The sequence below is a fragment of the Culex pipiens genome, chromosome 1, assembly GCF_016801865.2.
Source record: "Culex pipiens pallens isolate TS chromosome 1, TS_CPP_V2, whole genome shotgun sequence".
Classification (NCBI taxonomy): domain Eukaryota; kingdom Metazoa; phylum Arthropoda; class Insecta; order Diptera; family Culicidae; genus Culex; species Culex pipiens.
In genome coordinates, this window is record NC_068937.1 from 52,408,966 (window position 1) to 52,428,030 (window position 19,065).

Consider the following 19,065-nt stretch of genomic DNA (forward strand, 5'->3'; position numbering starts at 1 on the left):
ACGTTCCGAGAAAAACGCGTTTTAATGTTTGACCTTGAATAAACCAAAACGAAAGCACGCAATGTAAATAATAATAAACACGTTTTGTTTGGCTGACTATTCTGTGCATTGTCCCGAAGTTTGGTTGAAGTTGGTTGCTGGAGTCCCGAGTTATAATTACAAATGTTTACGGTAGTCTAACTTGTACGTGCGTCAAACGCATTCTGACCTGAAATCCCTTTGCCCTTTGTCGCACTTAAATCAATTTTCAGGGAGTGACAAGAAAGCACGACAGGATTGAAACTTTTTTTATATGTAGAGTGACAAAAATTTTCGGAGCTTTTTTGGTTTTCATTGAATATCTCAGGATTGAAATCGAATTTTGGGGATCTGTGAAGGTCAAAAGATGAGGCATTGTGAGCTGCACAAAATGGCGTTCTTAACTCAATTTGGCTCAAAATGCACGTACGACAAGTTAGCACGACGGCGACGATATGTAACTTTGCCCGCTGAATCTTTATATTTCCTCAGAATTGAGCCAAAGTGTCATGATATTAATGTTTAGTAATTGGACTAGGTCGTTCAGCTCCGAAATTACTCATGCTTCTCCTGTATGTAAAATAAAGTCTTAATTTAAAAAAAGGAGAGAATGAAATATTTCAGGAAGTTCAACAGTTGTTTACGGATTTTTTGAAAAAAGTTTCCACTAGACTTAAACTTAAATCAGTAAAAAACACCGTTAGAACTAAATTTTAAACGTATATTATTCTCAATTTCACAGTATTCTCATCTATCTCACAAACTCCTTACAGTTATGGTACAAAGTTGGCTTCTCGCTTTTTTTTTACACACGCATTTTTGTTTCGTTCAATAAAAAATGGCAGTCGTCGTACATATATTTGGAACATGATTTTTGTTTCTCTCTCTCTCTCTAACTTTAGCTTAGTTGTGTTTCCTAAAGAAAAATAAACCTACTCTATTCGTCCTTGAAGAAGAGCTGCGTCGTCGTCACCTTTCGTAGTCCGTTGAGCCGAGAATCGTTTGGCCTTTTTTGTGTTTTGGGTTTTTGGTTGCCTTAGTAGTCGACCGAGTTGACGGTGGAGCTTCCGAATCCGGACAGGGTGGTTCCGAACGAACCCTCCGAGCCAAATCCGTCAAAGGCACCTTCCGCTCCGGAAGCGGAAGCGGCTCCAGCGGCGGCAGCTCCGGCGGTGTATCCAGCGGTGTAGCCAGCGTCGCCAGCCGACACGGCATCAACGGCTCCGGTGCGCACTCCGGTGAACGAATCGGCCGACGCAGACGCTCCGGCAGATGCTCCCGACAGGAAGGTGGGCGTGGCGTCGAACGAGGTGCCGCCGGCGGCGGCTCCGAAGGCGGACGAACCGGCGAACGATGCAGAGTCGGTGTAGGTTCCGGCGGAAGCTCCGGCATCGGCGAACGATCCAGCGTTAGCTCCTCCGAAAGCTCCGGCGGAAGCATCAGCAGAAGCTCTGTTGGCGGCGGGAAGATTGAGGTTAGGTTTCGGGTCACTTGTAGGTTTAGCTTGATCTTACCCGGCCTTGGCACCAGCGTTGGCTCCGTTGTACTTGATGAAGTAGACCTCGGGCTTGGCACTGGCGTAGGTATCGACGGCGGCATCGGCAGCGCCCTTGGCCTCGGCTTCGGGGTTCTTGACCAGAACGTAGACGATGGTCTTCTCCTGGGTGCGGGTACGAGCGGCGGCACGGGCAGCGGCAGCGGCCGAAGCGGACGGGGCCTTGATGAACAGGACCTTGTAGTGGGTCTGGGGCTGGATCTCGACGCGAGCCTCAGCATCGGCCTCGGCCTCGGCTTCCGGAGCAACGTGGTAGTAGAAGTGCTTCTTCACGATCTCGGGCTTGACAAAGTACTTGACACCGGCAGACGCCTTGGCGCTGGCTCCAGCGGAAGCACCTCCAAATCCACCAGCGGAGGCTCCACCGAATGCGCCAGCGGAAGCTCCACCGAAAGCACCAGCCGAAGCTCCACCAAAAGCACCAGCGGAAGCTCCACCGAATCGGGTAGCTGCTCCGGAACTAGCCGAAGCAACACGTCCAGCGGCCAGACCAGCCTGGTATCCAGCATCGTACTCGGCTCCACCAGCTGCGGCAGCTCCCGACGAAACAGCTCCGCTGAATCCACCAGCGCTCAGCGACCGGAAGTTGGCACCACCACCAACCACCTGCTGATCATAGCTCGACTGCGAGTAGTCCGTCTGGACCGATCCCTGGCCAACGTCGTAGCTGGACACTCCGGCACCACCGGCAGCGGCCGCCTGACGCAGCTTCAGCCCAATGTCGGCGGACGCGATCGCCAAACAGGCGGAGAATAGCTGAAAAAAGACACAAGATCACTTTAGCACTATATCCTGTCGAAAAAAGTAGCACTAAATCGGCACTGGTTCCGCCCTATATCACACTATAGAGCTTCGTTCACTTTAAGCGTCCAAAATCACCCCACAGAGTCCTTAACACTGCACGATCTTCACCAATCACACAACAGTATCACACATCCGGGTTCACCTACCACGAAGGCTCGCATTGCTAGTTCGTAGACGATGGTGTGTTGCTCCTAGAACGAAGAATCGAACTCAAGTGAAGATGAGATAATACTTTCGCTTTTTATATACCGCCCCACAAAAGCACCGAAACCCCAACTTCTGGTGACTCTCGCGGTATCTAACTCTACATCTCTCGCGCTAAACTTCGAGGGACGCCGGTTTTTTAGGGGTTGCTCCAACTTGTTCTTCCACTTCTTCAAAGACGCTCCACCAACCACCAATAACAACAACAACCTCCGAGGAAGAAGATCGAGTTTGTCTATCGCCTCCGCTGAAGATCATCCACAAAAGGTGAGACTGATTGTGGATCATTATTGGTTTATTAGCGGCGGTTTGGTCGCTGCGTGACACCTTCCGCAACAATGATCAGATCCAGAAATGTCACATTTTTTTTTTTTTTTGCGGACATTTCGATTATTAGTCATCCCGATAGAATGCGTATTCGGTCCCTGCGGTACCATAGTTCTACATTGAGAACAATCTTTCAAGACAATTGTTATTCTTGTATGTCCTTGTGCGTTTTTCGAAACCAGTTGATCCGGTTCTCGGAACTTGCGAACCAATTAATCATCTTCTAGGCTTCAGGGCGAAACAAGGGCGGCCGCTTCTTCTGTCAAAATTTTGATGGAAGTAACTTGATTGGGCGTTGAACTACTCAAAAGAAACCAGATCGCGGGTTGATATTGTACGATCAATCCCAGTAAAAATCCGATTCTTATTGTTTAACAATTCCTTTCAAATTCAAAAAATTAAAAATTTAAATAAAACAAAATGTAAAGATTTAATGCACCTGAGTGTCAGCATTATGACCTCCGGGAACTCTTAAAATGCCAATTAAGTCATCATTGGCTCGGAACCACCCAGGTGGATATTATTTGAGATTTTTATTGCATTTTGACATTTTTTTTCGTGTCCTGCCTGTTAGAACGAATCGCGCAATCAGTGTAGTTCTGAGCCAGTGTGCAGAGGAAATCATAAATCACGGCGAAAATGGGCGATTTAAGTTCTGGAGCAACACGAGAAAAGGACGGATAAGCATTTTGACATCTAGAACTATTTTGCAAATTCCGAGCCAACAGGTAACTTTTTCACAAAACTCGACGTGTTAAACAATAGCTGGCCTTCTCAGCGAGCATAGCGAGTTTTGTTAAATAGTTACCTGTTGTTTCGGAATTTGCAAAATAGTTCTAGCTGTCAAAATGCTTATGCGCCCTTTTCAAATGTTGCTCCAGAGTTGTTTAAAGTGTTTCTGGCCGTGCGGTATAATTTACGACAGCTGTCTAAGCTCGAACAGGTGAAAATTGGTGGAAATGTCAGAACGATGCACTCAAGTCAAAGACAAAGTCTTCGGCTCTGACTTTATTATTATTTTTTTTCAAATCTTTTTTTCATCGTTCCTAAAACCCGAAGCACAAAAACGGCAATTTTTTGTCATTTTTATCAATAACCAGATTTTTCAGAAAATCAAAACTTCACGCCATTTCAACCGATATTAGTTGTCTTGAACGCAAATGTAAGGTGATAAGTTGGTCTTTCTACGAAAAATGGTCTTAAGACCGACAAATCTAGTCTAACATTTGAAAAGGTCGAATGAAACTTTAAAATGTCGTTCTGACGGTGTCTAGACCAAAGAGCCTTTGTCTGAATTTTTTTTTTATTTTAATAGTTAACAGGATTCCGAGATAAGAATTTTTGAAAATAAAAACTGGGATTTTCGTCGCGCGGCGTGCAAAATCGAGAAAATGATGAAAACGGGAAAAAATCTAGTTTATTCATTAAAACTGCGATAACTTTAAAATTTCAGCGATGACCTATACTGCCCCTGGTTGCATAAATATCCCATATGCATTTTCATCACTTTTGAATTAATGATGCAGTTTGAATCAAAATCGTGTGCTCTTTCTGAAAAGCCTATAACATCCAGTACTTTTTTCTAGAAATCAGGAGGAAATCCAGTTTTTTCGCGAAAACTTAACACGTAGCCTTATGTATGGGACAAACTTCAAATGCGTTTTTCTCAGCTTACTGTTTTTGCATATGGGACATTTATGCGAACATGGGCAGTATACCTATACAAAAGTTGCGTCTTTTAATGACTAAAATTTTGTTACCTAAACGTAGTTATCGTTATCGTAGTTTCAATGAAAAAACTTTATTTTTCCTCGTTTTCGTCATATTCTCGAAAATCCCAGTTTTTATTTTCAAAAAATCATATCTCGGAATCCTGTTAATTAACACCTCCCATTTTTGAGTATGTTTCGTAAAATTGTCCAAAAAAATAAAAATATTTTCAGACATACCTCTTTGGTCCAGACATCGTCAAAACAGCATTTTAAAGTTTCATTCGACCTTTTTAAACGTTGGGCTAGATTTTTTGGTCTTTTGACTATTTTTCCTAGAAAGACCAACTTTTCACCTTTCATTTGCGTTCAAGACAACTATAATAGGTTGAAATGGCGTGGAGTTTTTTTTTTTTTAATTGTGGTTTTTGCCAAAAATTACGAAAATTGCCGTTTTTGGGACCACCCTAGCACGGTGTATGTCACCCTAACGGCCAAACAAGAAATACGGGTCTAATTATTTTGGCCAAGGAACCCCCAGAAAATTTTTGAGTCCGATCGGAGAACTTTTTTTTTTGTTTAGGCTCTTTTCAAATGGAATTGCTGTATATTTTTGACAGTGTGGCCACTTAGGTCGGGAATAAGTCGGATATTTGCCAAAATTCGAAAAATAATGAGAAAAAGTTGAGATTTTTTGAATGTTTTACATGATTTCGAGAAAAGCATGAACTCTTAATCAAACTAGTTCTTGAATATTTTTTTATATTTTTAAATAATCAAAACGTTTTTTTTATAAGTGGTTAAATTTTTATTAGTCGAATGATTTTGATTTGTTTTTGGCAAAGTTCATCAAAATGAAACAATTTTTGTCTCGGTTACAAAGGGTAAGGCTAAATGGGACAGTTACCCACTTTTTGAATTATTCTACATTGGTTTGTGAAATTGAGCTTTTTGACTTTTGAAAAAAAATAATAATAGAAAGAATACTTGATAAAAACAATCTTTTTTTTCTTTTTCTATTTTTTTACATCAAATTCGAGTTCTTCAACCTCATTTTAGCCAAATTTGAATAGTGTATTGCCTATTATATGATAAAATATTCCGAGAAAAACGCGTTTTTGTGTTTGTCACCAAATCTTCGCCACGACAATTTCAAAGGGGATTGGGATATTAGCCGTTTGGTTTTTCGCATCGGCAGCAAAAACTAAATACTATTTTAATGAAATTCAAGCTTCAGAAGGTGCGTTGGAACATCCTCTACACACCAGGTTCTAATATCTCGATTTTGCCAAAAGTGGATATTAGCCGTTTTTTCAATGGTGGGCAGTTTAGCGTAGTCTAGGGATCATACTTGAGCTCGGCAATAAAAAATAAGAGAACGAAAAAAAAAGCCGGGACCGTGGTGTAGGGGTAAGCGTGATTGCCTCTCAACCAGTCGGCCTGGGTTCGATCCCAGACGGTCCCGGTGGCATTTTTCGAGACGAGATTTGTCTGATCACGCCTTCCGTCGGACGGGAAGTAAATGTTGGCCCCGGACTAACCTAAAAAGGTTAGGTCGATAGCTCAGTCCAGGTGTAGAAGTCGTCTCCCTGGGTCCTGCCTCGGTGGAGTCGCTTGTAGGCAGTTGGACTAACAATCCAAAAGTCGTCAGTTCAAATCCCGGGGTGGATGGAAGCTATGGTGTAAAAAGAGGTTTGTAATTGCCTCAACAATCAAGCCTTCGAACACCTAGTTTCGAGTAAGAATCTTTCAATCGAGAACGCCTAGGCAATGCTTTAGAGCGAATAATTTGTTTTTTTTTTTTGAAAAAAAAAATCCGAAGTGAAATTTTTCCGAGGCCTTTGGATAATCGAGTCTTAGACTGTATAAAAGTTGTTGAAATCATGTTTTAAATGCTTGGAAATTTAAATGAACTTTAACTCGTGATATATTGTGAAGATTTCATAGTTTTTTTTTTAATACTGACTCAAAATAATTATGCGTATTTTCTTTGGTACTGAGTTATTAAAATCAGCAAATGAAATTTTCATAGAACCTTTTCAAATATTCAGCTAGTTTGTTTTCGAACCTCAACATATTTTTCCTTTAAAGCTTGAAATAACAAGCCATAGTCTCAACATCTGATTGCAAAAAGTGTTTTAAAATGCATATTTCACTAGTTCAGTTGTTTTGCAATCTTTAGTTAAAAAAAGTAAGATTTGATGAATACTTTTTGCGATACTAAACATCGAAAATTTTCAAAAATTCAAGGGATGTTTAAATCAACTAAAACATGCTAAAAATGATTTTAAACGCAGGGGAATGCATTTTAAATCAATTTCAGCTGATTGCACTTAAATTTCCATTGAAATTTTGAAGTTTTTTGAAAAAAAAAAAAATATTTATTGCCCCCTGATTTTCGGGCCAACTTTGAGAGAGGGGTGACAAAAACTTTAAATAAAATTTGTACCAGCCTAAACAGTTTTTAACGATTTGCCTTCATCCTTTGAGACTATCTGAAAAAGTCTGGAATTTTGGAATGGTAAAAGCTGTATAAATGCTAAAGTTGACATTTTCAATGCGCAAAACGAATAATTTATTCAGTCTCATTACAGCAACCTCTTCATATAACATATTGATTATGATTTAAAGCGGTTTAAAAGTAAATTGCACGTTGAATTTTCTACTAACAACATCAAAAATAAAACAACAACTAAAGGAACACGTGTACTTGCTAACCGAAACCGCATCGATCTGAGTTTGTTATTCTATCCATCAAAAAATCGTTTTTCATTAAAATGCTTCATATCTCTCGCTCTCCCTCCCTATCCGTTGTTTGTGATAAGCATCAGCAAAAATCAGGACAAAAGTGACATGCCCTAGAACAAAACATGTTCCAAACATCCGAACCAGACAGTTGTAAACCACCACACTCAAACCCCCTCACATTAGACGCTTTGTGAATGATTAGATTTCTAGATTTCCCATGGTCAGTTTGGCCAGAACAGCATCGACAAAAAAATGCGACATAAAATCTGCTCTTGTCAGAATATGGACGGGGGATTCTCACCCCCAACCCTTCCTTCCTCCCCCCCAATCTGACATGGCATTGAGCATATTTTATCAGAAGCTGGGCCGATGTTTTCGAACGAACTCAATTTGAATTTGATCTCGTTTTTTGAGATGGCGTACAGAAGTGGCTTCGCTTTAGTTGGTCAGGGTCGCGCGTTTTTTTTTTTTTATTATTATTTCCTAGATCCTCTTCACGCATAACAGGTGACTTTAATAATGACATAAAACCCTTGGCGAAGGCTTGCCTTTTTTAAGGGTGATTAATGGCAATGCGGCTTCATTGTTAAGGGCTTTACATTTTAAATCAATCAATTTTTCCTCTTAAGGGTCAGCAATCAATCGATGAGAAGGAATTTTTCTTGTTAAAATATTTTTATGATGAACGGCAGTAGTTATCTGGTTTGTTTCTATATTTTAGAAAAAAAAATCCCTACATTCAAACAGTGCACGAGCTACAACAAGGTAATTTATGCAAAATTTGCTGAAATACAAAAAATACTTTCATAGGCACTCAATTGAATTTTAGAACTGAATTGAATTTAGAATTGAATTGAAAACTAAAATTTATAATTTCATTAAACCTCGAAAAACTGGTCAAAGTCATCACTTGCTAAAAAAAAAATTTTTCTTCAAATTCAGATAATTCGTGATGAATACATGTGAACCCCTTATATTTATAAATCAACTGTTTTTTGTCTGCTCTACAACTTTGTTGAACGATTAAACCTGCAAAGTTACAAAAAACATGTAATTTTAAAATGGAAAATATTGTTCTACATGAAAAAATACCTATCTGGGTTATTGCACATTCAAAAAGTCCGATTTTCAACAGTTGAGTAACGAAAAACCATTTTTTAACTTTTTTGTGGCGTCTAATTCTACACAAATGTCCCATAAAATGACATGTGCCACATTTTTTTTACAGTTGAGTAACAAAAAAAGGCAAAACATTTTAAAGCATTTTTGCATTTGTTACGATGCAAAATACGTTTTTCTCGCAATTCTGAGTACGCCTGAGTGCGAACAGGCACAAAAATCATCCCATAGAACAAAGTTTCACGCAAATCGAAGAGGATTTTGGCAACTTTTTCCGATTTCGTGTAAATTGGCGGAGAATGATCGAATCGAAAAAAAAAATCAAATTTATAGACATTTTCACGAGAACAAATTTTATATAAAATGTGAAAACTTTTGATTTGTGCTTCGAGTTCAGTTCGAAAAGCTATATAAATCTATATTTTTATAAATAAAACTAGTTTTAAATAGTTTTAGGCAAAATTCTTACTTTTTGTCCAATTTGCCTGAAATTTAAATGTATTTTGTTGAATAGCTTAGATCAATGTAAATATTTTTCAAAGTTTTTGTTCCTCGACTCAGGCCGAGGTCGGGGGGCAAAAAAAATTACAGAATTTCAACATTTAATTATAAAAACCATTGCAAAATGCATTGTATACTGTTACAGTTTATATGCAATCATTAGTTTTCAAAAAATGTAAGATTTGACGAAAAAACAATTACAAAGTACATCGAAGATTCACTTAAATTCAAATGATTTTTGAATTAACCTTAACATGCTAAAAATGATTCTACACGTAGAGGAATGCATTTGAAATTGGTTCCAGTTGGCAGCACTTAAATTTCCATTAAAAACATGAACTTTTTTGAAAAAACATTTTTTTTGCCCCTGATTTTTCGGCACTTCCGGCAAGGGGAGCAGCCTTTTAAACTTAGTTAAATAAATTATAATATTTTTTTTTGCATAAACAAACATAAACAAATCAAGATTATTTCAAATTAAAATGCTAAAAATAAAACAAGAGAAGTAAGTTTTTAGTACAACAAAAGTTGCTCTAAATGTCCTCCTAAACACGCGAAAAATAAAAATATTCGAACAAAAAATTGTACATGTTTTGTAAAATCTTGAAACAAATTCTACCAGCTGGAGAAGGGTCCAACAATGAATAGAAATCCTGTCAATATCACCCCGGTTTACGGGAGGTGGCTCAAAAGATGCAAAAAAAAAAGCAATCCTCTTTAACGACCCCCGGGTCTTTTGTGGGCTCTGTTGCAAGTTTCTGCTCATTTCTAGGCGTCCGAAGGTTATGTGTGGTGAGTCACTCAAAACCTCTTTTTACGCAAATGGACCGACGTTTTACTTCCCCATCCGATAGAAGGCCAGGAGGATAAGGCGGGAATCGAACCCGCGCCCCATAGCAACTTAGGGATCGGCAGCCGAAGCCGCTAACCACCGCGCCACGAGGCCCTCGCTCAAAAGATGCACTATGGCCTAAAACAGCGATTCTCAACGGGGGTACCGGGCCTACTTGATTTACATGGCAGGGGGTACCAGCCTAGAAGAAGGTTGAGAATCGCTGGCCTAAAACATATCAATAAATTTCGAAAATTTTAAAAATACGTATTTTGGGAATCCGAAATTTTTCGAGTGAAAATTTGTTTTGCCTTTGAATAATTGTTTTTAAAATTTGATTTGCCAATTATTCGTTTTTTTTTTTCAAAAAATCACACATTTTTCAAAAAAAAATTGTTTTTACCAAATCACTGGTCAAAAGTCTAGCGCGAAATATGCCATTTTGAGAGTCTCCAAATATATAAAAAACAAGCCTTACCCGAAAAACTTCGTCTTTTCCTTTTTTCGTTTGTTGACGTTTTTAGCTTTTTCCTTGTTCAGCCTCCTATGATCAAAATTAGATTTTACGCAACTTTTTCCATACAATCTGCAGATTTTCCGGAATCGGTTCCAGAGTGGCCAAAGTGGAAATTTCTTGGCGTAAGAACCTTCCTTAGGCTTATACGAACCCAACGCAACAAAGAGTGCCTTGATCCGACGCTCCGTATTGAACTGATTCGCGTTCGAACAAAACCGTCGAATTTTTTTATATATGAGCAATTCTCTGAGATTTCGGTCATTCGATTTTTTTTGTATTTTTTAATCCAGCTGAAACTTTTTTGGTGCCTTCGGTATGCCCAAAGAAGCCATTTTGCATCATTAGTTTGTCCATATAATTTTCCTTACAAATTTGGTAGCTGTCCATACAAAAATGATATGTGAAAATTCAAAAATCTGTATCTTTTGAAGGAATTTTTTGATCGATTTGGTGTCTTCAGCAAAGTTGTAGGTATGGATATGGACTACACTGAAAAAAAAATGATACACGGTAAAAAAATTTCTGGTGATTTTTTTATTTAACTTTTTGTCACTAAAACTTGATTTGCAAAAAAACACTATTTTTAATTTTTTTTATTTTTTGATATGTTTTAGAGGACATAAAATGCCAACTTTTCAGAAATTTCCAGAATGGGCAAAAAATCTTTGACCGAGTTATGATTTTTTGAATCAATACAGATTTTTTCAAAATATCGAAATATTGGTCGCAAAAATTTTTCAACTTCATTTTTCGATGTAAAATCGAATTTGCAATCAAAAAGTACTTTAGTGAATTTTTGATAAAGTGCACCGTTTTCAAGTTATAATCATTTTTAGGTAACTTTTTCAAAATAGTCGCAGTTTTTCATTTTTTTTAAATAGTGCCCATGTTTGCCCACCTTTGAACAAATATTTTTGAAAAGCTGAGAAAATTCTCTATATTTTGCTTCTTAGGACTTTGTTGATACGACTCTTAGTTGCTGAGATATTGCCATGCAAAGGTTAAATAACAGGAAAATTGATGTTTTCTAAGTCTCACCCAAACAACCCACCATTTTCTAATGTCGATATCTCAGCAACTAATGGTCCGATTTACAATGTTAAAACATGAAACATTCGTGAAATTTTTCGATCTTTTCGAAAAAAATATTTTCAAAAATTTTAAATCAAGACTAACATTTTAAATGGGCGTAATATTGAATGTTTGTTTCAGCCGGATTAAAAAATACAAAAATTAAAATTAAAGAAAAAAGACCGATTCCGTAGAGAACTGCTCATATAAAAAAAAATACTTTTGGTGAAAAAAAGACAAATAAAAAATTGGGCTTTGTTTTCTCCGTCCACCTATTTTTTTACCAAAAATCCTAAGACTAGTAAAAATACTCGTCCTTCAGCTTTGCTTAAGGGCGAAAGGAAAAAAAATTCAAATTTTAACATTTTTTTTTATTTGTATGCAAAAAGTATCACAAAATGCTTCACATATTATTAGAGTTATTCTATTGTAAAAAAAATGCAATATATCATAAAAATTTTGAATATATTCTTTTTCTCTTTTATTCAGTATGTGGTATCCAAAGAAATGTTAGCAGATTAAAATGCCTTTATTACATTTCAAAAATCATAAATAAGCGTGATAGACTGTATTCTACAAAGTTTACAATAAATTTAATATTATTTTTAGATGAAAAATTATTTTTTTAGCAATATTTATTTTGTTGTTCCCCAAATTTTTAGGGGAAACTTTGAAGGGGTGGACAAGAACTTGAGATATAGTTGGCGTTGGCCTAATCACAACCTACAACTTTGTCGAAGACATAAAATCGATCAGAAAATTCTTCTAGAGATACAGATTTTCGAATATTCACATGCCCATTTTGTATGACCAGCTCGCAAAATATTATGGAGTCTTTTATGAAAAAAACTTTTGCTCCAAAAAATGGCATCTTTAAAATAATTCAATAAAGTTGATTTCGAAAAAAAAAACTTACAAAATAACACTCCTACGAATTTGGTTCAGGTTGTAGAAGGTTGAAGTCAAAGAATTATGATTTGATATGTTTTCTTTAAATAGTTAAAGGACTTTTGTCCATGAGATTGTTAACAAGATGCAATCTTTACGACCTAATCGGGTTTATGACAATAAAGTCTATCAAATTATTTCCTCGTTTTTCGTCCAGAATTGTCATTAGAAGATGTTTTAACAGGTGCCGTGACTGATGGGCGATCCGAGCCATAAAAGGCAAAACCATCATAATAACAAGATGCGATCACAAAATTTAGCCTATCAACCCCCAAAACGGTCCTCCAATCTCAAGTTGAGAGAACTGGTTTTGCCTAGGCATGATCTCGTCTAAAGTTCGAAGACCTTCCGTATTATTAGCAAAACAACAACACCAAGGCAAGAAAAAGGCAAAACATTCCCATTTCTAAAAGGTTTCTTCTAGTAGAAACTATTAAAAAGCGGAGAAAATATCAAAGGTTAAGCTCCAAATTGAAGAGAAAAAAAGGTATCGACTCTGCAGGAAAGAACGCTCAAAATACCGCGAATCCACCCAGAAAATCAAAATTTGCATATGTTGATTAGGGAGCGATACGAGCATCATCCAAATGTGCTCACTAATTTTCGACATTTTGCATTCGATTCTGGATGGAAACCGGTCCCGATAAAATGTGTTTCTTTTTTTTTGTGATCTTGAATGATTTAGTTTTGTTGCATGTTAAGAAAATTGGAGAAAAAGATCGGAAATTATCAAGTTTCAATGTGGTGTTCAAACTTTTTCTAAATTTATTCAACATTCAACAAATTGATTAAAATAGGTTTGTTTTTTGTTCCAGTGAGTGGTTATCTCAAAGCAGTTTTGAAGTTGTTTATCCATTCTCCAAGCGATGAAAATGTCACATCGAAAGGAGGAAATCTTTGCTTATTTCTAGATCTGGATCAGTTTATTTTATTTCAGTTCTGAGAGTATAGTTGAATGTCAAGGCCAAGCTCATCCTACGCCTTTAAGTTTCTTTTTCGAAAAAAAAAATCAAAAAGAGTTGACGCCTTACACTATAAAATCCAACTCAGTTTTTTCAGACTAACAAAACAATCCCCAAAAACTGGTAGTCAATGTTGCATCGATATGCCACCGAATGCTATCAAAAAAGCTCTGATGGGGTTGGTCAGTTCGCGACGAATGTGTTCACTGTGATCGCCTTGATATTATCATCTTCTGTGCCTCTTTCTGTTTGTCGTCAAAGCTCTGGAAATGGTTATCAAATGTCGCGATAAGATCGAATGAGCGATCAAAATTACGATGATTTTTTAAACGTTTAAAGTGCAGATCAAATCGTTGACATTTTGCGTTGCAATAATTCATATTTTTATAATGTGGAATGGTAACTTTTGACGTTTGATGGAATATCGCACATTAAAAATTCAAAATCGTTGAAAAAAAAACATGTGTGGTCTAATCGATTCGAAAGGATCTATTTCAAGTTGTGAGTTCTCACGGAAGAAAAATAATGAATTCTTTGCATATTCAAAGATTTTGTGTGTATTTTTTTCAATCTCAATTTATTTTTATACACCGATTATATTATTATATTATTTTTTATATTATTTTTTTTAAGAAGAAAAAGAATAAAAAAATTATTATTTTTCCAAAATATTTATTTTTTACTAACCGCTGGTTTATAAAACGTTCTTTAAAGGCAATTATACAAAAAAAATTGGTTTCAAAATGCCTCGTGATATCGAATTAAACCAATAAGGTTTAGCCAAACCAGTTCCAAGCTAAAGCCAGAGCCAGAAACATAGTCACTACCTAAAATTTAATTTAATCAAGAATTTGCGATTTTTTTTCCTGATTCTGATTTTCAAATTCAAAACTCAAATTATTACAAAATAGTATTGGTGAACAATCAAGTAACAACAAGTTCTAAAAGTTGCTATTAACTAAAAGTTTACTCAGAGTAAGAAAAAATGCGAAAAAAAAACTTTATAAACTTCTCAAAGTGTCATGATTTTCTCGATGAACATGATTTTGAATCGGAAAACGGAATCCATTTTCGGATTCTTTGGTCAATTTTCCACCAGAAGAAGGTTGAATAAGTTTGTAGATAATAAACAATATGTGGCAATTTCAGTTAAACAAATTTCATGTCAAATGTGAAAACTTGTGATTCGTGCTTGAAGCAGTATAAAATGAAATATAAATCGATAATTTTTGAAACAAAACTAGTTTTAACAAATTTCAGGCAAAATTCCGACTTTTTTACAATTTTACCTAAAATTTATATGTATGTTTTTTAAACTTATACTTATTTAACTGATTATAAACATTGATTATTTTCTTAAAAACTATATCAGCTACTTTAGTGATGGTACATTTAACGTTCAAAAAAAGTTTGAACATCTTAAATATGATTTTAACAAAAAAAACTATGACTATCAAAGTCACCCCGAAATTTAAACTAAGCTTTTTTAACGTAACTTTTTTTCTAAACACTATCGAAATAACTTTTTACCAAAATAGTGCATGGACTTTGTGTGGCCTTTCCCAGTACATGTTTTAAAACTACTAATCTTGAGAAAACCCTTACCTGTTGGAAAATATTCCAAAAACAAATTGAAATCCTATCAAAGTCACCCCGTTTTTCGGTAAATAATCATTTCTCTGAGGCTTTGGATGGATTAGAAAATAATTTGTTCAAAATTCCGTCGGTAAACTACTTACTTTTCCAGCCATTCTCGAACGACGCAACGGCCTACTTTTCTCTACAAAAAAAATAGAATCGAGAAGTAAAAAAATCGATTCAAAGACTGAAGACAATTTTTTGTTAAAAAGTAGAAATTTTTTAGCACTTGTACCGAAAAGTAAATTTTTTCATTCCTGTTTTGATTTGAACGGTGAATTGACTAAACACAATTCCATTCAAAGGGTGTTTTCGGAATTTCAAAACAAAATCTGCACAGTCAAAAATTGTGTAAATTTGGAAGGTGTAAAATTTGTAGGTGTAATATTACTTCTTTTATGATGTAAAATTACCTCAATGAATAGTGGCAAAACACTGAAACAGTGGTGAATTTACACATTTTTAGAGGTAAATTACACATTTTCTGACATAAAAGATGTACCCATTCCTAGATGTAAAACAGTTCAGACATGATTATCCGAAGGCCTTGGCAAAATTTCACTTCGGATAATCGATACTTCCGATAATCGAATCATAAAAAAAGATTATTTATTCGATTTGAAGTTTCGATTATCCGTAAGGAAATTTTGTCAAGGCCTTCGGATAACCGAATCTGGACTGTATATGATTTTTTCGATAATTAGCCAAATTAATTTTGACCAACTTGTGCAAAATGTGAAAAATTGCTTTTTATTGTTAACCAAATATATCCAAAAACTAGAATTAAAAATTTTTTTTATCTATATAAATTTAAAATTATATGAACTCCCATACGTGACGATATCACTGGTCAATGTTGCCAAATATTCAGATTTGAGGCGAATAAAAAATACTTATATTCAACAACCAATCAGAGTGACATTAAAAAAAATTGCTTATCTGCCCACCATTGAAAAAACGGCTAATATCCACTTTTGACAAAAACGAGATATTAGCACCAGGTGGTAGTGGATGTTCCAGCGCATCTTCTGGAACTTGAATTTTACTGAAATAGTGTTTAGACTTGGCTGCCGATGCGAAAAACCAAACGGCTAATATGCCACTCTTATGGGAAATTGCCTTGACGGAGATTTTGTGACAAACACTAAAACACGTTTTTCTCGGAATACTTGATTTGGCATAATAGCCGAATTTTCAATTATGGGCAGTATGTGGTTCTTACTTTCGATAGTGTTGCCAGATATTCAATATTTACTTTTCATTCAAACTTATTTAGCTTTGAACAAAATTTAGGTTTTTTAAATCAATATTCTTTTTCAATTTTCAAGACTGCGGCTTTTTATCGTCTACAATATAATTATGGACTTTACAATTATTATTATTTTTTCATTTACAATAAATAAAAATAACAATATTAAAAATAGTACGTACCAGTTCGTTTTCAGAGCACATTCCTGCTAATTATTTGTTAAAGCCAAAGGAGAATTTGACCAACTTCCACCACTGAAAAAAACAGACATACACGCAAAACAGCCAATGTGAATTTACTGACCAGTGGTATTAAAATATTGAACATCGAATGGTCATAAACGATCATGAGCATTCGATGCTCTACACGCATTGACCATCCGATGTTCAACGTGTTTTTCTGAGATTTTGACAGCTCGTTTGAATGTGTGCGTGTCGTCGCACGCAGCTTTTTACTGTTTGCGCTATTCGCCACTGGGGCCGCCACCGTACATAATAGCGGCTAGTGGTAGTGCCGCTTTTCACCACCAGGTGGATTCAGTCAAAATTTCACCCCCAGGACGCAAACCAAAAAATGAGCAGAGAATATTTATCAAAACAGACAATTTATGTTGCCGATACCAAAATTAAAACTTAATCAATCGAAATAATGATTGAATTAGTTAAAATTTTGGTTTAACAACAACATCAATTGTCTGTTTTGATAAATATTCCTCCCAAAGAGAAAATATTATAATGAAAATCACACAACAGCTTCTTTATTTGTTCTAATTGAAGAAGTCAAATTCTTATAGTCTAATAATACATTTCATACACTTTGAAATACATCTCAGTTTTTTTTGTCATCTCTATGACAATTAATCAAGAGTCTGGAATCCGGGACCAATTTTGAATTACGCAGGATTTATTTACACCAGTCGTCTGTTGCATTCGGGTTTCCGTTCTACAGCAGACAACACCTAGAAAAAAATTGCGGACGCAGCTCCAGCCCGTGGTTGATTCAGAGGAGGATTTGGTTCTCGCGGCGGTGCCGGTGGTGGCGGGCTGGGCCGTGGTCGTGGACGCGGTCGTGGAGACAAGGAAGACTCCAAGGAGTGGGTTCCAGTGACCAAGCTAGGCCGCCTGGTGCGCGATGGCAAGATCCGCACCGTGGAGGAGATCTACCTGTACTCGCTCCCGATCAAAAAATTCGAGATCATCTACTTTTTCCTGAGCCGCTCGCTCAAGGACGAAGTGCTGAAGATCATGCCCGTCTAGAAGCAGACCTGTGCCGGTCAGCGTACCCGCTTCAAGGCGTTCATAACCATCGGTGACTCCAACGGCCACATCGGTCTCGGCGTCAAGTGCAGCAAGGAAGTGGCCACCGCCATCCGTGGTGCCATCATCCTGGCCAAGCTGTCGGTCGTGCCGGTTCGCCTTGGTTACTGGGGTAACAAGATCGGCAAGCCCCACACCGTGCCCTGCAAGGTCTTCGGCAAGTGCGGGTCCGTCCTGGTGCGTCTCATTCCGGCTCCCCGTGGTACCAGCATTGTGTCGGCCACAGTCCCGAAGAATCTGCTCCAGATGGCCGGTATCACCAAGACGTACGCCTTCCTGACGCCCGATCTGTGGAAGGACCTGCCGCTGGCCAAGACGCCGTACCAGGAGTACGACCACTTCCAACATTCCTCGTGGGTAGTCAGCAACCGGAAAACCACAGAAAAGCGGGAGCGTTACCGATCTGTAGTTGGCAAACTCGCGCACAAATGCCTTGTTGTTGTGTCCGTTGCCTGATGGTAAGGATCCGACTGGTCCGACTCGCGATCGCGGCTGTTGTAGTTACTGATTAAGCCTTGAGTGTCGAACGATTCAAGAAGGATTTCTGCCACACGGGGAATCGAGACCTGACGCTCATCCGGTCGTGGAGTGGAAGTTTTCCTGGCTGGGAAAATTGCAATCGTGTTAAAGTGCAGTGGAGATCGGTCGTGCCGGCCAGGTCTGCGTTTTCGTGCTTTTAGAGGGACATCTTGGTGGAAACGCCGGCGAACTAGACTGGCAGGTCTATCGATGGCAACGGAACACAACGCCGGTTGGACAGGCGAGCTTGCTGGGCACGAATCGGGGTACGGTCTGTACCAGGTCCATGCTCGAGATTGAGTCCAAACAATTCCGGTCGGTGTGGGACGCTTTGGACTTCGGGCTGACGAGACGGTGATGGAACTACCGGCGGCGATAGACACCGAGTCCGCAAGAAAGGTTGCTTGCTGTTCCAGTAGGGCGTCATTATCGATCACATCCACAAACTTGGGCCCGGCGCGCACGTCGAAGGGCTCGTTGATTGCAGTTGGGTTGTGCTTTTTCTAAGGAGTTAAGCGTCGATTTATTAATGTTTCTCCAAGATAAATAATTCAACCTTACCAAAAACTTGCTTTGTTGGACGAAGTTCGTGATGTGTCTTCCGTGGTCTCCAGTGCCCAGCTTTTGTTATGCGGGTTACCCACGTTACCCATGAAAAGGCTCCAATTGTCACTAGTGCTGCCATCTTCAAGGTTACTTGGATGACTAAATTGATGTCACTCAGAAAAAAAAGAAAGTAAAAAGAAAACATTAGAGTTAGAGCAATTTTCCTGAAAATTTAAAGTTTGCATATGATTTAAATTATTGTATCTTTATAATTGACTAAAAATTATACCGTAAACTGGGGTCAATCGGGACACATGGGGCGAATTGGGACAGCAGTTTTAACCATGTTAGAGCACAATATTTTGATTTTTCTGGTTGGTTTCGGTTAGAACAGACTCAGGCCAACAAAATGTGTACATCCATTTCCAAATTTAAAAGCTTTAAGTGCTCTAAAAACTGCTGTCCCTATTCAGACTGTAGTC

The 19,065-nt window shown here is 37.6% G+C and overlaps 2 protein-coding genes and 1 pseudogene across 4 annotated transcripts in view; 2 read left to right on the plus strand and 1 right to left on the minus strand.

Moving 5' to 3' along the window:
- The window catches only part of LOC120432411 (protein gone early), a 205,885-nt gene that overhangs the window by 160,889 nt on the left and 25,931 nt on the right, over positions 1-19,065 (plus strand). The window lies entirely within an intron of this gene.
- Positions 726-2,678, minus strand: LOC120432459 (fibroin heavy chain-like). The gene is made up of 3 exons (XM_039597681.2): positions 2,524-2,678; positions 1,533-2,329; positions 726-1,469 (listed from the first exon to the last, which is right to left on the minus strand). The coding sequence occupies exons 1-3, from the start codon at positions 2,536-2,538 to the stop codon at positions 1,055-1,057; spliced, it is 1,227 nt and encodes a 408-aa protein (XP_039453615.1). The 5' UTR covers positions 2,539-2,678; the 3' UTR covers positions 726-1,054.
- Positions 12,674-18,534, plus strand: LOC120432559 (40S ribosomal protein S2-like; annotated as a pseudogene).

What these genes read in the sequence shown, in the direction of transcription:
- LOC120432459 (XM_039597681.2), bottom strand. An exon ending in AACGCTGGTGCCAAGGCCGG is followed by an intron (nt 1,470 to 1,532) that starts GTAAGATCAAGC and finishes CGCCGCCAACAG; the next exon opens with AGCTTCTGCTGATGCTTCCG.